General features: G+C 39.1%; 1 protein-coding gene across 1 annotated transcript; it reads left to right on the forward strand.

Moving 5' to 3' along the window:
• Positions 1-10,829: 10,829 nt before the first annotated feature.
• Positions 10,830-14,601, forward strand: LOC134477094 (T-cell surface glycoprotein CD1a-like). Its single transcript, XM_063254054.1, is given in 5 exon segments — positions 10,830-10,897; positions 12,482-12,732; positions 13,385-13,663; positions 13,870-14,148; positions 14,507-14,601. Coding segments are annotated over 5 exon segments (972 nt in total).
• Positions 14,602-17,952: the final 3,351 nt, after the last annotated feature.

Consider the following 17,952-nt stretch of genomic DNA (forward strand, 5'->3'; position numbering starts at 1 on the left):
AAGTATTGTTTTCCATCCTTTGACTTTCTGTCTGTGAGTATCCTTCTGGGTTAAAGGCGGTTCCTGTAAACAGCATATGGTTGGATTTTGTTTCTTGATCCATTCTGTTAGTCTGTTTCTTTTGATTGGTGCATTGTGATCATTTACATTAATGGTTATAACTGTTAAATGCTGGTTTATTGCTGACGTTATCTCTCTGCTGTTGCATCTTTATCTTTCTGTTCTGTTTAATTATGTGCTTTGCTTAGTGGTTTTTTCCTTTGTGTATCTAAACTGTCTCTCAATATTTTTTGCAAGGTTGGCTTGGTGTTCATGAAGTTCTTTAGCTGTTCTTTGTCATGGAAGTGTCGTATTTCACTATCAATTTTGAATGGTAGTTTTTCAGGGTACATCAGTCTAGGTTGGAAATCATTTTGCTTTAGGATCTGGAATACTTCACTCCATGCTCTTCTTGATGTTATTGTTTGTGCTGAGAAATCTGCTGTGATTCTGATAGGTTTTTCTTTATAAGAACTGTCTTTTTTCTCTGACAGCTTTTAATAATCTATTCTTGTCTTGGATTTCTGGGATGGTGATTATTATATGTCTGGGTGTAGTTTTATTTTGGTTATGACTATTTGGAGTTCTATATGCTTCACTGATCCTGATGTCGGTTTCTGATCTCATGCTTGGGAAATTTTCAGCTATTACTTCTCTAAATATCCTCTTGACATCCTTTATGTTGTCCCCTTCTTTTTCATTAATGCCTATCAATCATATGTTATTTTTCTTTGCATCATCTTGCAGTTGTTGAATTGTTATTTCCTGATTCCTTGTTATTTTTAAAAGATCTTTCCTTTCCTGTTCACTAGCTGCAATCCTATCTTCAAGGTCTGAAATTCTATCTTCACTTTCATTGAGGTGGTTTTTACAACTTTCAGTGGAGTTTTTTATTTCCTGTATATCTCTGTGTATCCACATTATGTATTCTGTTTGTTTCTTATATTGCTCATCTAAGGATTCTTTTTGTTTAGTTCCTCCAATTTTTAAACTGTGTTTTCTTTAGATATATTCAGAATCTCTTTCATTTATTTTATCATTTCTTCTTTTACCTGGGAAATTATTTCAAATTTGAATTCCTTTAAAGCTTCCTGGAGCTGCTTGTTAATTTCAGGAGCTATTATGTCCAATATTTGAGTTGAATTGAGTATATTTTCTTTTATATACATCACTCCCAGGGTTTCTTGAGATGGGCTGGAGGTTTGAGGATGTAATTTGGTCTTTTGTTTTGTCATTTTCCTATATTTCTGTGTTTCAAGTGTTATTTGATAGCTTCCTCAGGGTCTGTTGTAAATCCACTTCTATGTTCGCAGCTCCTGGGATTCTGGCACCCAGTTCCCCCAGGCCGCTGGGCCTCTAGAACTAATGGTCCCCTTCTGCCCTTTTAGAACTCATAGTTCCAGATAAGCTGGGCTCCAATGGATACTGTGTGCCCACATGCTTGCTGGAAGCTCCACAGTTCTCCAAGCATAGCCAGAATGGGCAGGCGGATGTAGATACCTCAAACCAACTTATGCACTTCACTACACCTGGAAGCCTGGAGGGTCTCGAACAGTTTGGGCTTGGGGCAGTGTGCACTGGGCACTTACTGCAGGCTGCGGGGCCTCTGGAACTGGTGATGATTGCCTGCTTGCTGAGATATCCACAGTCCTCCAGACACACGGGGAGGCCGATGCAGGTGTCCCAGATTTTCCCAGCCCTTCCTCTGCACCCAGACAGTGCAGGGGTCCCAAATAGGCTGCGCTCCAGGGACAGTGTGCGCCTGCCTGCTTGCTGGAAACTCCACAGTTCTCCCCTGGGTGTAGATTTACTTTGATTATGGCTAATTGGAGTTCTATATGCCTGACTTATCTGCATGCCAGATCCATTTCTCATGTTTGGGAAGTTTTCTTCTATTACTTCTGTGAATATTCTTTTAATTTCATTGGTGTTGACCCCTGTTTCTATATTGATACCTATCAATCTTATATTATGCTTCTTTGCATCATCTTGCAGCCATTGAGATATTATTTCCTGATTCCATGTTAGTTTTAAGAGATCTTTCCTTGCACAATCACTACTTAAAAACAATCCTGTTTTTAAGGTTTGAAAATCTATTGTCTGTCTCTTTCAAGTGGTTTTGCCAGCTTTTGATTGAATTTTTAATTTTCTGCATCTCTCTTTGAATTTGTTTCATGCATTGTAATTCCTTTCTATGTTCATTCAAGGTTTCCATAATTTTCCGATGCTCCTTTTTATTGTCTCTGTCTTCTTTAGACCTGCTGAACAATTCTTTCAGTATGTTCGTGATTTCTTCTTTTACCTGAGACATTATTTCTGATTTCACAGCTTTTACAGTCTCATGAAGTTGTTTCTGTACTTCAGCTGCTATCCTTTCAGAGATTTCAGGTGTGTGACTTCCGTTTTCGCCCATGATCATATCTCCCAGACTTATTGTGTGTGGGCTAGAGGTCTTAGTTTGCCATTTGTTCCTTCAGCTTGATATGCTTCTGGGTTCCTCCCAACAAGCTGGTTGTGAGGTCCCAGGCACTTCCCACGTTGGCTGCCTCTAGGCAGTGTAGGGGGATGGGACAGGGGTCTGGTTTCCTCTAATTCCAGATTTACAAGGAGGTAGCAGGGTGTAAAGTGGGCTTTCCCAGAGCTATGCAGCAGCACTGGGGCCTCACTGATGCTTAGGTTTGCATGTAGGTGGAGCTGCTTCTCTCAGCCTGTGTGTCCATACTTGGACTTCCACTATGTTGGCAGCCACATAGGGGTGTGTTTGTCTGATTGTACTAGTGGACGATGACTGTCTGAGGGAACCAAAGGCCTCAAATGATGGCCTATGAATGCACAGGGCTTACCTGGCTGTGTGTTCCTGCTCCTTCTGCCTGCCTGAAGGAAGGAGCCTTCCAAGGACAGTTCCCTGAAGGTAAAGGTGGATCTGCTGGTTCTCTCTGCCCACAATGACCACCTGTAGAATGTGGCCTTTTGGTGGTGGCACATAGCAGGCAGAGGTGAATCTGTGTCTCCTTTGGCCTGTGCTGGGCATGCAGAGAAAAGGGCTTTCTGTTGGTGGCACCCAGCAGGCAGAGGTGGGTCTTCTGGTTCTCTCTGCTTGTAATGAGCAGATGGAGGAAAGTGTCTTCCAGTGGTCTAGCCTTTTAAAATAAAGATCTTTAGACAAGTTTGTTGGGGAATGCCTCTAAACGCATCTTGAGGTGCTGGCAAGATTGGTATGAGTTTGAGATCAACCTGGGCTACAAAGTGAGTTCTAGGATGGCCTGAACAGCAGTGTGAGACTCTATCTAAAAAAAAAATCAGTAACAAAAATTAGAAACTGATGTTTATTTTTTTCCTATGGATAATGATATTAACTTCCTTATATTACTTTTATGTAGTCATAGTCTTGTCTGGTATGATAGTTACCATTTGAATTCCCATTACATTGCTAAACTTGATCAAGGTCAGAAGGCACATAAATGAGAATGTTTCAATTATTTTTGATGAAAAGTGAAAATATCTTCAGGAGACTTTGAGATATGGCTAGGAAAATAAATCAACAATTTAAAGAGTTTGCCATCAGTAAAAAAAAAATGGGAAAGGTATTACTGTGTAAAAGCCAATGGCAATTATTATTATAGACAATTGGAATTAACTATGCACATATTATATATGTAAAAGTCATTTCTTATTATTAAAAATGTGTCTATATGAGTATACATGTACTGTCTTTTATCTCTATATTTGTAGAAATATATAAATCTTTCACTCTGAAAGATTATATGTCAACTGCATATCAGTTATTTCTATTTTGAAATAAAACTAGGAACAAGAATATAATTAGAATATATCTTTAAAATGTCACAATTTTAACAGTACAATAATATTATTTGAAATGACAGAGCCTCAAATTCTATATTTAAGAAATCTAATTGTAAGACAGGTTTTACTTACTGTTTTTACAATCACATGAAAGACTGAGGATAATATTTCTCTTTAGGCTTAACCAAAATATATCTAACGTATTTATTCATTTAGAAACAGATGTTAATTTAAATACAATTATAAAGGTAAAAATTAATGAAAAACAACAGAAAAATTACACTTTTTGGAAGCTATAAAGGTTGTTTTCATAACCTTCAAAGACATTCAGTTTTTGAAATCTATTTATAAGACAATTCTGTTTACAAAAACATATTTATGAATGCAGCCTGCAGAAGTAGAGAATTTAAAAAGAGATGCTATACAATGATGTGGGCTACATTTGTCCCCCCCAAATTATTTTGCTGAAGCTTTCATTCCAGTACCTTGGAATGTGACGATATTTGGAGATCAGACCTTTACGGATACAGGAAGGATGCTCCTAGTTCAAGTTGATTGCTCTAATGCAGAACTTGATTGCTCTAACGAAGAAACTGTTTGGATATCTGACCCTGAGGATGTGTGTACACAGAGAGAAGATCATGTGAGGAAGAAGGCACCCATCTATGAGCTAAAGCAGAAGACCTTCTGAAACCTTGGTCTTGGCCTTCCAGCCTCCAGAATTGTAAGAAGTAAATTTCTGTTTTTGTCATTCTTTGATAGTGTTATTTTATTACAATGACCTAGAAACAAATACATCCAAGCCTGTATTTGTCTCCTAGACCCTTCTTCTCAGAGACTGTTGTTTGTTTAGTTCTTTGGCAGGAAGGTAAAGTAAATCATTGTAGAGCACACTGAAATATACAGTCTGCAAAAAACTGTATATACACTTCAGAGAAAGAAAAATAATATGATGTTTTTCCAATATAAGGTGCTGCCTTCATATGCGGAGCCCTAGAAGATGCTGATTATAGCAGAAAACCCACTATACTGCCTGCCCTTAGAGAAGAAGTTGGAAACACATGTGCAGCAATCTCAGTAACCAAGGTTACCGAAGCAGCAGTCACTATACTAAAAAGTGTCTAGAAGCTGATGGTGACCACTTTGAGCACTTCCTGTAATTATAGAGGCCAAAGGTAACTCTCATTTATCTCATAATGGCTCTATCAATTTAGTATTAAAGTATACATGGTTTTCTTTTTCCAAAGTGTGAATGCTTCTTTAATTTTTTTGGTGGACTCTGTATTTTCTTGTCCCTTTTGTATTAGGTTGATTTTCTCCTCATGGCTTCTGCCTGATGACATTATCTGAGTATAGGCTACATGACCCTCTTCATTCCAGAAGGCTCTTGCCCCATATCCTGAGAGAGGAAAGACACACAAAGGAGGACAAGATGGATCTTAAACAGAAAGACCTTCTGGATTTCTCCATCCATTCTCTCAGCAGTCATACTATTATAATGAAGACTTCATAAAATGTAACAGAATGGGATTTAAGGTAATTTCATATAGCTGGATGTGTGGAGATTCTTGGAGGGTGATGCTCCAGGAAAGAGCATGGAGTTTCCTCTAGTATGATCTCTTCATCGGTATCTTTTGAACCGGTAAACTTATGTTCCTGAGTTCAAGCAAATTAATTATGTTGCTGAGTTCAAGCAAATTAACTATGTTCCTGAGTTCAAGCAAATTAATTTCACCACAAGTGAAAACAACCTGGAACATGCAATAGGCATCACAATTGTATATGAGGGAGCATTCTGAGGACTCCACCCTCAAATTTGCATTTCAGGGTGTTATGTACTCAGATGGTTTTTAAAGTACAGCAGTGTATTCTGCTTTTTTTTTTTTTTTTCTGGGAAACAAAATGCATGACTGGGCTTTATTTGTTTACACAGAGGGTCCCAGGAGTCATATGATATAGTAATGTTTTAGGTTTGGAAAGTAAGTCAAGGAGTGAGAACTGAGATTAGACTGAATGGAATATGATGGAGCATGCAAATAGGAAAGCTGGCCTGGAAGCTGAGATAAAGGCTAAGTGGGAAATTATAGTGAAGCAGGGGAAAGTGAGGGATTTGTTATGAGAGACACACAGGCCAGGTGTAAGGAAGCTAGAGGGGCAAATTTAAGCAGTGTGGTGAATTAGCTGATGATCAACTTGTGACACCCAGCTGAACTGAATCAGCATGGTGCTGGGTGTGAAATGCCCATCTGAGGATCATCGCTAACAACATAAAAAGGAGAATGGAAGGGAAAATGGTGTGCTGTTGATCCTGCTGGAGAAGCTTGTCACACTGGTTTTTCTGATATGAACTCAGATATCCTCATTACTGGAGGAGCTCAGGTCCTTGCTGTCACTGAGGGTGACTGTGGTTCTTTTTGAAGGCACTCCTGGCATTGTCTCCTGGCTCCTGAGAATATCCCTCAACCTGGTGGCACAGATCTTTCATCCCACTGGCACAGACTTTCTAGCTTCCACCACTGACCTTTGGGCCTTCCAAGTGCAGATTCTTGATACAGACTCGAGTGAGACATTGTCATGGGCTCTAGGCCTCCAGCTGGACATGTGGGTGACATTGCCATGGGCTCTAGGTCTCACATGGACCTACACAGGTCCATTCATTGTATTATCAGTTGTATTCTTTGGATCTCTAGTGTGTGGACAGATCTCTCACACTCTTCTGTATTTGATTTTTTGGGCCGATGCTATATAATAACCTTATTAATTATGTGTCCTGTGTTAAGTACATCCCCTTGTAAACTCTGACTACAACAGGCAGTGTGGGAGGAAATATGAGAAGCCAGGTACAAGATGTGGTTAGGAAAGGTGGGCAGTTACTTTTTGTGGCAGAGAGGATGAGGTTTCTTTTGGTGAAGTGGGGAAGTCACATGAGGGTGTAAGGCTATGTGGGAAGGGGAAGTCACATTTGGGTGATGAAGAAAACTTTACGGAGGAAAGAGAAACTCGGAGCTATGATGGTGTTTACAGGAGCAAAAAAAATAAGATATTTGAAAAGATCATGAGTATGATTGTGGCCTGAGTACCAGTGATTCAAGAAAAGGGATGTGGACAGAGGAAGGGTGTGGACAGAAGGAAAAACACTGAATTCTCTTTAGATGGTACTTTGCTTAGCTCAGTTTTAATTGGCTACTCCTCCCAGTCTTTCTATGACCAGGGAGCACATAATTATCAGTGACCTGTGTAACCATATGCTCTTTCAGGTGTTTTCTCTTTTTCTGGGGGCATCTTTCACATCTATTTATGTTTTGATTTTTTCCTGTAGTCTTGCTCTGTGTCAGTTCCTCAGTTCTCAGGATTGCTCATTCTGCTCCTGGGGAGTGGGGAGTGGGATACGGGGATGCTCTCTCTCTCTCTATTGTCTTGTATCTTTCAGGTCTTGTCCTTCATCCACCATAGCTGAGTACACACTCAAGGGCAGAGCTGGCTGAGAGTCTGCAGTCCCATCGTGTGACTATGACTCATGCACCAGGAGCTACCTGTGTTCCTCATCAGAATCAGCTGTTTCCAGGGAGGTCTGTTCCTCTTCTCTTTCCGGCCTTCCCCAGTCTTCTCCCTTCTTTCTTATTTAGCACATGTTGTGTCTCTCCCTGAGTGTTTTTTATCACCTCTGAATATCTTCTGGGACCAAATGTCTCAGAACTTCATTTGTTATTTGTTTAGTTCTATTTGCTCTCTTTCCCACTGAAACTCAGTTGTGTGTTGTGTCTTTGATGCTTTCCCTACTATGTGCTCAAGAAGGTAGGAAAAATATCTTGTGGGGGCCAGGGCAAAATATAAATGTGCAGCTTTTTCTTGGATGTTCAGAGAGCTGTCTTCATGGCTCATGAACAACAAAAATTCTTTTCTCATAGTTATGCTGGCTGGGAAGTCCAGGACCAAAGCAGATTTGGTGTCTGGTGGGGATCCATATTGCTTTATATAGCAGATCATCTGGAAGTGACCTCAGGTGGGGGCCAGGAGACTCCAGGACAGGGATTTAGTTCAGTGGCATAAGTACCTACCTGACAAGCAAGGTTATGAGTTTGATTTGCGGTACAACAAACAAACAAACAAAACAAACAAACAAACAAACAAAAATACTGGTCCTATTCATGAAGACAAGGAACTCAGTTCCTAATCTCCTCAAGGCTCCATGTCCTAATAATATCATTTTGGAAGATTGCAATGGATGAATTTTGGGAGGACAAAAAGCTCATATCATAACAGATTTGAGTTCAAAAGGGAAAAAAAAGGTACTTAAATGGTACTAAAATATAAAACTTTCATTTTTTTTGACATTTTGGTCTCTGATCCTAGTACAGAGCTATGTTTTGCTATTATTTTTTGTCTACTTTGTTAATGCTATATCCCTTGGTTAAGCCCATACAAAATCCGGACCATGAGTGAGGGTTTAAAAAAAACCTTAAGGTCTCAAAAACAATCAAACAAACAACAAAACCTCCTAAAAAACTAAATGGAAGACATCCATGTACTGAGTAAACAGATGCTCACTTTCCTCTGGCATAAGTAAACACAGCCTCTTTCTCTTGGGAAAGCACAGTGACCTTGGGGGCAGGAATGACTATTCCTGAGAGACCCAGGTAATCATATGAATGTGACCTGAGACCTCACCCAGGGCAAGTACTTGCACATGTGTTCTTTCTTCCTTTCTGCATGCTGACCATTTTGCAATAAACTATCTATACCAATTATTACAGCCTAGATGTCTTGTCCACACAAATATTTCATCAAAGACTCAAAGAATTGAGGTATGTAGCTGGTTTCTCACAGGATTAGGACTTGGGTAACGGCTTCCAGCATTCACAGAAAAGAGACAACATAATGTACTGATCTTTGTATATCGGGCTTATTTCAGTTAACATGCCATCTTATGATTACATTGATTTGACTGTAAGTGATAGGAATTCATTCTTCTTTATACCCATCTTGCCCATCTTCCAACAATAGGCTGATCTTGTTACTTGATATTTGTGGCCTGCTTAGACCAGGGAGTAGGGCCATTGACTTTTGTTCCGGTTCGACCATATTCTTAGGCTTGTTTTTGAATTTTTAAAGTTTGGATCATATGATTGTTCCTACATTTCTTCCAGCAGTTTGGACTTTTGGTAGTTTAGAATCATGATTTTTTTCTCATCCCTTTCTACTTTTTCCTTGCCTATACCTGCAGTGGGTTTTTCCTGTAACGGGTGGGAAGCAGGATTTTTTTGCCCTTTTCCTTACTAGATTAAAGCTTTCCATGCATGTGGAAAGTAGAGGAGAAAGATCTCACTGGAACTTCCTACTTTTTCTGCTGTAACACTTCAGGCTTGCATCCTAAACTGTGTTTGTTTGGCCTACTCCCATACCCGAACCCTTCAGAGGCCCCTAGTGAGACACATGGAAAAGAGCCCAGACATTAACACGATGTATGTCAATGCCAGGGTTTCCATATACACATCCTGTACTTTAGTAATTGATTGACAATTTCATCTGAAATTTTCCAGGTGGATTGTATAACATTTGCATCCATTCCATGGAAGCAAGAGGTTTTCATATTATTTTTCCTTACATTTTCAATTACAAGGTTGACCTGAGATTTTACATCTCTGATGGAATCATAAGTTGTGATTTTGATTGTCCAGATTTTAAAATCCATAAGTATGGAAGTGAAATTCTTCCCAGAGTTTCTTTCCCTTCCCTTTCTCCCTCCTTCTTCCTCTTCTTTCTTCTTATCCTCCTTTTTCTTTTCTTTCTTCCTCTTTCTCCTAAGCCTTCTTTAACTTTATCCATAGCCTCCTCCTCCTTCTTCCTCTTTCTCTTTCTTCTCCTCCTCCTTCTCCTCCCCACTACACTTTTTTCTTATAGTGTCTCAAAATGCTGCCAAAGTGAGTCTCACACTCATAAACATTCTGCTTCAACCTCTTGAACATCTAAGGTTACCGGTATGTACCGTAACGTTTATTTTTGGTCTTCCTCTGAGCCAGGCCCCACCATGGGAATCAGCAAAAAGACAAACCACATAGAGACTTAGCAAAAAGTCAAACCACATCTACCTGTGATCCAGGCTCCACGATGGGGATCAAGAAGCAACTCAGAAAGAAGACAAACCATGCCTTCTCATGGGGGGGGGGGCTTCACCATGGGAATTGGGAAGAGATTCAACAAGAAAACCAGCCATGCCTTCCTGTGAAGCCAGCTGGTGTGCTGGCTAGGAAACCAGAAAAAACATATCCTTTCACTCAGTTAAGGAACTGGCTGATTTGGAGGACTCAGAGTGAGATGATAGTAACTGAGGTGAAAGAAATAGCTTGATGCTCATATTTGATTAGCTTTGCAGACCTGGAGCTGGTAGTCTGGGCATATTTGGAGGATGGCAGTGTGCCTTGTGGGAACTGTAGGGCATTTCCTTCTGTCTCGTTTTTGAAATCTAGTGTTTTGTTCCATTTTACTGTTTTGTTTTATTCCTGTTTCTAGTAAACTGAACAACTATTTTGAAGTTAACAATATTCACTATTAACAGCCATCATTGAATTCCACTCATCTTGTTTTGAAAACCTGTATAGCTATTGTTAGTTGTCATCTTGTTTTGTTGTTTTTTAGGTTTGTTGGCTTCTTGATTTTTCTTTTTTCTCTTTAAAAAATTTTAAATTGTATTATTATTATTATTATTATTATTGTTATTGTTATTTTGCTTCTGGGAATTGAGCTCAGGGTCTTGTACTTCCCAGGCAGGCACTGTGCCTCTAAGCTGTATCACCAGCCCTGCTTCATAAAAGTTAGCTGCTCAGACTTATGCAGCCTCATTTTAACTTTGCAAAAAATTATTCTCTTTCCTAAATTTTCTTGGAATAATTTATTTTGTTTTAAACCATGGATTAACAAATAAACAGAAAAAACATATTTCTAGAAATAATGAAACTATTTCAGAGCTTTACACAGTTATAAACACCATGATCAAGGAAGGCAAACTTACCCAACAGAAACAAATTTCAGATGGAGACAGCCATGGAACATTCAAGTAGGAATTAGAGAAGGGAATCCTGGATAACAGACTTCTGAATACCCCATTAATTTTATCTTTCATGAGTTTTCACTAAATTGGTATATAAGTAACAGAATATTTACAGTACCTCTATGTTATCTTTATTTAGTTTTATTTAGTACCCTAAATAAAACTAAGGTTCTTTCTTTCTTTCTTTCTTTCTTTCTTTCTTTCTTTCTTTCTTTCTTTCTTTCTTTCTTTCTTTCTTTCTTCCTTGGTACTGCAGATCTAAATCATGACTTCGGGCTTGCCAGGTAGGTGCTGTGCTGCTGAGCTAAATCTCTGGCCTTTTTAAATTTTCTGGGTCAGGAATCCAACTCAAGGATTGTGCCACTAAGCTATATCCCCAACTTTCATTTCTTTATATGGGATTACAAGTAAACTTTATTCCTTATAAATTTTATTTTGAAGATGCCCTCTATAAATAAAAATAATAATTAGCGGCATAAGCTGAATACATGCACCCACTCAAGAAATCTAAATGTTCTCAACTCAACAGGTACTCTTTTGTGTGGGAATACAGTACAATAACAGTACAGAACTAACCCGTAAGCCAACTCAAGATCTAACAATGATGGTACTAAATATAATACTAAATATAATAACAGTACAGAACTAAACCTTAAGCCAATTCACTATCTTACTGGGCAAATGTCCATTAAGTGTTGCTAGTTTAAAAACCAACAACAACAAATGCTGGAGAGGCATTTACATTACAATGATGTAAATAAAGGAAATAGTGCTAAGTCAGAGATGTAGACTTGGAGGGGCAGAGGATGAGGCAGGAAAAACAGTACAAAGGGAAATAATTCAAAGGGGTGAGATGACAGAAAATTAGCAAATGCACTTCGATCTTTTTCTCCAGCTTGAAATAAAATATCCCCAGTTATAAAGTAATTTTTCAAGGGCACATAACTCTTGTCCATAGTAATTAGACTAGAGGAACGCGAGCAGAATGGAAGTTGGTATCCAAGAGAGAAGAAGCCTGAATGAAGAGTCAGAAGCAGAGAGGAAATGAGCAATTGAGTGGGAGGCTCAAGGTTTTGGGAAGGACCGGATTTTATTTGTCTTAGACAACAAATTTGTCTATTAGTTGGAGAAGGAAGTCAGAAGCATAATATTGGGAGTAGGTTTGTTTGGAACAGAAAACAAAGGCCAGGTTTTCTGAGAGAAACTAACAATGTCTGCAAGTGCCATGCTGTTTCTGCTACTCCTGTTGCATGCTGCTTTCATCGCAGGCAGTGACAATCAAGCTGGTAAGAACTTGTACCTTTTCAATGACTGCACAGTGTGTATGTGTGTGTGTTGGTAGTTCCACTCATGTATATCTGGGAAATAAGAGTGCCAGCTGAGTATTCCTGCACACTCAGAGTTCCAGTGTGAGTATCTCTGACTTTAGGTCTCTGTGCTCTTCTAAAAGGGATTGATAAACCAGGGGACCCTGTGGCAGCAATGTCTTGCTTAGACAACGATAGTTCTGAGTTCTACTGTGATACCTTTGTTTCCTCACTCTTTCCTTCTGAATGTCTGTCTATCTTTCTGCCTCTTTTTCCCAACAAGGATCAAGGCACCAGTCACTTTCCAAGTTACCTGGACCTCATCCTTTTACAACCACTCCTCAGCACAACATCTGGTTTCAGGATGGTTGGATGACTTGCAGATTCACAGATGGAACAGCAGCTCTGGAACCATAATTTTCTTGTATCCCTGGTCCAGAGGCAATATCAGCAAGGAGTGGCCCAAACTGGAAAAGTTTATTCAAAGGAGCTTCGTTGCATTTCGTACAGATATAATTGCATTTCAATTTAAATGTGAGTTCAGTTCTTCTCTCCTTGGGTGAAAGAACGGAGGGAGGGGTTGGAGTGTATGTGTTTTTGTATTCTTTTAAGAATAGGCTACTACTCTGCATCTTAACTCCTCTCTCTCTCTAGCATAAATGTAAAACCACATACTCTGGGTGTGTGCTCAAACACAGTCCATGATTCATCAAAAACTTTGATCTGCTGGTATTTTGGAACACTTCTTTCATTGATTGTGGGGTTGTGTTTTACAGTCTTTCCTCACAAATATCCTTTGGTCACACTCTCTTAGCTTCTGATTAGGTATCTTCAGTTTTCTCATTGTTATTGATTCCTTAAAATGTGATTTTTTTCTCCTACTCAATCTCTTTGGCATTCTCTTTCTGTGCAGCTGTTGTAAACATTGCACCCCATCCACGTAGCTTATTATGATCTCAGCACTCTCACACTAAATCCTCCTCCACCACTCATGTCACCTTCATTGAATTGGTCCCTTTCCTCATGATATTAATTTTTTCCTCCACCACCAACCCCTACTAATTTCTTTTACTCTGAATCTCTGATGTTCCTTTCCTTTCAACCCCCTAAATTCTCTCCTCTGTTTCTTGTGGCCACTCGCTTTATTTTGTCCTCTTCCTTCTAATTCATAACCTTTCTTCCTGAGACCCCGTTGAATTGCAGTTGGCAACCGGCTGTGAGCTGCAGTCTGGAAATTCTATAGAAGGTTTCTACCAGATAGCTTATCAAGGATCTGATTTTCTGAGCTTGCAAAACAATTCCTCGTCACCATCTCCAAATGGTGGGCAAAAGGCTCAGGCTGTCTGCAAAAAAATCAGTCATCACTGAAGAGTCAAGGGACTAATTCATAGGCTAATCAGTGATGTCTGCCCTCGTTTCATCTTGAGTCTTCTTGATGCCGGGAAGGCTCATTTCCAGAGACAAGGTCAGTTGTATAACTTTTCTCCAAAAATTTTCTATTACACAATCATGCTTTCTCTTTCTATTTGAGGATAAAAAAGAATCAAAATATAGAAAACTATTAACGCCAGATTTCCAGAAGCAGGAAAGATACTTCTATCTGTGACATGGAGATCTGAATTCTAAGTCTCTGTTCCAGTCTTTAATTAAACATCTTTCTGTCCTTTGTAGAAAGGCCTGATGTCTGGCTGTCCAGTGCACCCAGCTCTAGACCTGGCCATCTGCGGCTGGTGTGCCACGTCTCTGGCTTCCATCCAAAGCCTGTGTGGGTGATGTGGATGCGGAATGAGCAGGAGCAGCCTGAAACTCAGAGAAGGGATGTCCTGCCTAATGCTGATGACACGTGGTATCTTCTAGCGACCCTGGATGTTGCAGCTGAGGAGGCTGCTGGGCTGTCTTGCCGAGTGAAGCACAGCAGCCTGGGAGGGCAGGACATCGTCCTCCACTGGGGTGAGAAAAGACGGGGCTCAGGTGGAGACTGGAAGAGGAGGTCTTCAAACAAAGAGGAGGGCCAGCTGAAAGTATTTTGGATTTCAGAGAATCCAAGTCCAAAAAGAAAACAAATATGTAATCCAAAGAATAGGAGAGTTAAAAATGAGGGACTCATAGATGCAGAAGGATGTTGTGAGGTAGTTGAAAGATCAGTTACTGGAGACAGAATGAGTGAAAAGAAGAGGGAAAAAAGAGAATGATGTGGTGGACACTCAGTTGAATAAAAGTAACCTAGGCTAATCCTCAGAAATAGAAGGGTTAGGGTAAAATGAGATGAATCTGAAATAACACCCTTGGTTGCCCACAGAATCCACAGAGTATCACAGTTCCCGGGATTGGATCATGGTGGCCGTGACAGTGGCCCTGGCTTTTCTGACAGGTCTCGTGTTTTGTTTTGGGAAGTGCTGGTGAGTTCTTTCCATCTGTCTTTCCTCTTCCCCCGCCTCCATCAATTTGTCTCCTCATCTCTTTTTAAATTTTTTTTTATTTTAAAGAGATTAAGACAAAAGAAGACATAACAAAGCAAATCAGAACAGGACAATTCATGCCACACAGTATTTCACCACAAGACAACTCGTAATTAACAGTAACAACCATAATGTCTTTTTCTTTGAAATAGTTGAGCATAACTTCATATGCAGTAGTATCAAACCCAACAAAATTGTATAAAACCATTCAAGAGAGTGAAAATATTACAGGGCATGCAGAACCAAATCACAAAAAATGAACAATGGCCACTCTGTTATCTCATTTTCCATAGAAAATTTCTTTATACTATCACACATAATAAAATTCAGTAAGATACAACATGGTAGAACCAATGGAAACAGAAGAACAAAAGCATGTTAGGACTTCCGAGTAGGATATTAAATCAGTACTGGCTATTATAATGCCTTATTTTCTTCAAAATAGCTCTTCATACTATCACAGATAATAAAATCACAGGATAAAATCATTCCAACTAATGAATGCCAACATCGTAAGGCTTCAAAGCAATGGAATGGGGAATCATGATTACCATAAAGTCTTATATGCTCTTACCATTTCTTATACTCGGGAGACTATATGGTATTTATACAATTGAGTTTGATTTATTTTGCTTATGTGTATGGTCTCAAGTTGCGTGCATTTATTTATAAATATCTCAATGTGATCATTCTTTATAGCGGAGTAGTACTCCATTGTATAAAAATACCACAACTTTTTTATCCATTTTTTGCTTGATGGACACTTGGGTTGTTTCCAAGATCTGGCTATTACAAATTGTACTGCTATAAACATGAATGTACATATATCACTGTGGTATGATGTTTTTAGTTCTGGGAATATGCCTAGAAGCGGAGTAGCTGGATTGCATGGGACTTCCAATTGCAGCTTTTTGAAGAATCTCCAGTCTGACCTCCACAATGGTTGCAGCAGTCTACACTCCCACCAACAGTGCAGGAGAGCTTCTTTCTCTCCACATCCTCTCCAGCATTTGTTGTTGGTAGTTTTCTTAATCCTGGACATTCTTTCTGGAGTGAGATGGAATCTCAGTGTTGTTTTAATTTGCATTTCTCTAATGAGTAATGATGATGAACATTTTTTCATGTATTTACTTTCCATTTATATTTCTCCATCTGAGAACTGTGTATTCTCCTCATCTCTTTTTTTCTCTCTCCTTATCCCCCCACCCCAGTCCTCTTCTCTTCACTTTTTAGGTCTCACCTCCTTCTCTGTTTTCATCTGGTTTATACAGGACGCGTTGTGAAGCTTCTGCAAGTGCTCCCCCTTTGAAATGAGGACCAGCTGCCCAGATGCTCAGCCTGTGTCCAGACCTGATCCTCTGCCTGAATGTAACATGATGGTGACATCTCTTTTACTTTTCCTGTGAAATCTTTGATGGTGTTAATGACTTCTTAATGATCAGTTCTCGATATAATCTGATGTAATTTTGCAGGATTTGATGTTGAGTGGAGTTCTGAAATTTTAAAATTCAAATTTTGACCCTGAGTGGAACAGTGTTCAGGGATTATTAATGGATCACCAGAAACATTTTTGATGCCAGCTCCTCCAGAGAGCCTCCCCTGACCCACACTGGGAAGCAGTATCTCCTTTGTCTGACGTCCCCCACATTTCAATTATATTTTCTAACTGTGTGCTTTACTTCCTACTTTCCTTGGAAGTTTTGTAGGACCCTTACCCCTTTCAATTCTCCAGAACCTTGAAAGGAAATTATGTGTCATTTTTTAAAAAAAACTCTTTTCTTGGTGAATTGTTTTGTTTATATGTGACACATTCTCCATAAAAATTTGTATTGAATTTATGCCAACTTTGTGATCTTTTAAAAAATTCTCCCGGTTCCTAATGCTTGTGTTGTAGTTGAGATTCTTGATGCTGCTTTTGTTAAAAACCTTCTCACATGGCCAAGAGACTCCACATTTTTCTAGTTCTACAGGTTTTATTCTCTGATTCTCCATGAAGAAACACAATGTTGCTTCCTACTACTTTTATTATCCAACTACAGAGGGAGTTAGAATAAAACCAGGGTTAGGCAGAACGCAGGCCCTTGCTACTCAGTGTGTTTCTTGGACAAGAAGCAGATTTATTACCCTGGAGCTTGTCAAAGGTAAAGAATCTGTGAGTGATTCCAGGACTGCTGAATTATAGTTTATGTTTTAGCAAAATCAGCAGGAGATTCACAATGCATTAAAATTTGAGAAGCATTGTTATATAATTGAAGAGAATGAAAAAGAGAATAAGAATATACTGCTCATTAGGATTGAAATGGGGTCAAAGTAACTAATGTTTTACAGTACATTTTGATTATTAATGGAAGTTATAGTCAACATGGCTGATGCTACCTTGATAGGGTAAATACAGTGATAGAGTTCTGTGAGCTGCTGTTCTTAGTTTTTTTTCCTAATTGATGAAAACCCAATCCCTTTTTGTGTGCATCTGTTTAAAATATTTTCATACATATTTAAAATAATTTATTATAAGGAGTATTTCATTTTAGTAAAACAATAAGAGGTATTCAATGTTTTCCCTACCTGAATAATATGAAATTCTAGGTTCTAAGCCTCATTATAATGGTGTCCAAACTATAATAAGTCTATAACTTAAAACAGTCATGTATAATTCTCACCCTTGCTCAGATGAGTCAGGGATGCACTCGTTATAAGGTAGCTTAGTTGAAAAGAAGTCTGGTGCTTGTGTTTGATAATAGGGAAAGAGATACTTTTTCTTGTTCTCTGTATTGTGAGGTGGGATATACAGCATGCACTAGTGCAAGTCATTTTTTTCAGAAAATCAAGCCTATGAAGAAGGCAGAGAACTGACTCACTAGAGTCCAGATTGAACTGTATCTGAAGCCTGAATGGGTGCTGAATTTCTTAGGGAGGGGAACCAGTTCACTTCCTTGATCATTTCAACACACCCAGCTGGGTTTCCTCTTGTTTGTGGCTGAAAGCTTCTGACCTGGAGGTGGGTGTTGGAGTGTCCACTGATTTTCATTTCCCTCATCTTCCTCTTCTATTCCTGAGATTGACTATTCAGTAAAATTGATTTATTTCTTTTCATTCATGTTTCTTACATGTGTCCTTATTTTGTTAAACTTTGTACTATTTTGATTTTAATGATATCTGAGTCACCCTTCCTGTACTTTTCTCATATCACGGACCAGGAATCAAAGTGCCAGTTAGTTATACACTGCTGGCTAAGTGAGTGATTTTGGAAAAGTTCCCTAGTTTTCTTTCTCATCTTCAGCTGAATAGTAGAAAA

This window comes from Cavia porcellus, unplaced genomic scaffold (genome assembly GCF_034190915.1).
Source record: "Cavia porcellus strain 051 isolate PalLab524CR breed Dunkin Hartley unplaced genomic scaffold, mCavPor4.1 scaffold_7, whole genome shotgun sequence".
NCBI classification, from domain to species: domain Eukaryota; kingdom Metazoa; phylum Chordata; class Mammalia; order Rodentia; family Caviidae; genus Cavia; species Cavia porcellus.